Genomic DNA, 1,157 nt, shown 5'->3' with positions numbered 1-1,157 from the left:
CCTACGCTTCGCGCCGCTGCGCGCCGCGCTCGTCGTCGTCTTCCTGGCCACGGCCGACGCCCTGGCCGGCTTCGGCGCCCAGGCGGTGAGGAAGAAGAAGAAGAAGCCCGCGCTGCGCACGGACCTGCGCAAGGCCGGCACGGTGCTGCCGCTGACGCACCGGCCCGTGCCCGAGGGCATCATGCGCCCCGACTACGCCGCCGACGGCACGCCGAAGAAGGTGGACCTCCGGCCGTCGTGGATGATCGAGGTGAAGAGCGCCAAGGACGTCGAGATGATGCGCGCGGCCGGCAAGGCGGCGCGCGAGGTGCTCGACGCCGCGGGCGCCGCGGTCAAGCCCGGCGTCACGACGGACGCCATCGACGCCGTCGCCCACGCCGCGGCGGTGGCGCGCGGCGCCTACCCGTCGCCGCTCAACTACCACGGCTTCCCCAAGAGCTGCTGCACGAGTGTCAACGAGGTCATCTGCCACGGCATCCCCGACGACGTGCCGCTGAGGGAGGGCGACATCGTCAACGTCGACATCACGGTCTACAAGGACGGCTACCACGGCGACTGCTCCGAGATGTTCTACGTCGGCGCCGTCGACGACCGGTCGAAGGCCCTGGTCGACTGCACGTACGAGTGCTGGCAGAAGGCCATCGAATTCTGCGAGCCGGGCCGGCCCTACAAGGAGATCGGGGGCATCATCGAGGACGCCATCAAGGGCACGGGCTACAAATCCGTCGAGCAGTTCTGCGGCCACGGCATCGGCAAGCTCTTCCACACGAACCCGAACATCCTCCACTATCGGAACAAAGATCCGAACGGAATCATGGCCGTGGGCCACACCTTCACCATCGAGCCCATGATCTGCGAGGGCACGATCAACGCCAACCTCTGGAAGGACAACTGGACCGCCGTGACGAAGGACGGCGGACGAAGCGCGCAGTTCGAGCACACGCTGCTCATCACGGAGGACGGCATCGAGGCGCTCACGGGCAAGCTCGACGACTCGCCCCTCCAGCCCTGGGAGGAGACGCGCGGGGGCTTCAAGACGAAGTGGGCGAAGTAACACCAAAATGAGGGACAAGTTCATGTCCTGCGAAAAACCGAGNGCGGCGAGTGAGCAGGGATCCTCGAGCCGCGCGCGGGCAGTCCATTAGGGCAAACTTCCT

At 67.0% G+C, this 1,157-nt stretch overlaps 1 protein-coding gene across 1 annotated transcript in view; it reads left to right on the top strand.

Moving 5' to 3' along the window:
• Window positions 1-1,157, top strand: part of AURANDRAFT_72808 (hypothetical protein) — a gene marked incomplete at both ends in the record, with an annotated part of 8,173 nt that overhangs the window by 2,247 nt on the left and 4,769 nt on the right. Inside the window, one exon of the mRNA XM_009044095.1 lies at window positions 83-1,050. Within this exon, the coding sequence (XP_009042343.1) occupies window positions 83-1,050 (968 nt within the window). The remainder of the gene's footprint in view (window positions 1-82; window positions 1,051-1,157) is intronic.

The sequence above is a fragment of the Aureococcus anophagefferens genome (genome assembly GCF_000186865.1).
Source record: "Aureococcus anophagefferens unplaced genomic scaffold AURANscaffold_130, whole genome shotgun sequence".
NCBI lineage: Eukaryota > Pelagophyceae > Pelagomonadales > Pelagomonadaceae > Aureococcus > Aureococcus anophagefferens.
The sequence above is the reverse complement of the archived record's forward strand: the minus strand, read 5'-3'. Positions and strand labels throughout refer to the sequence as shown.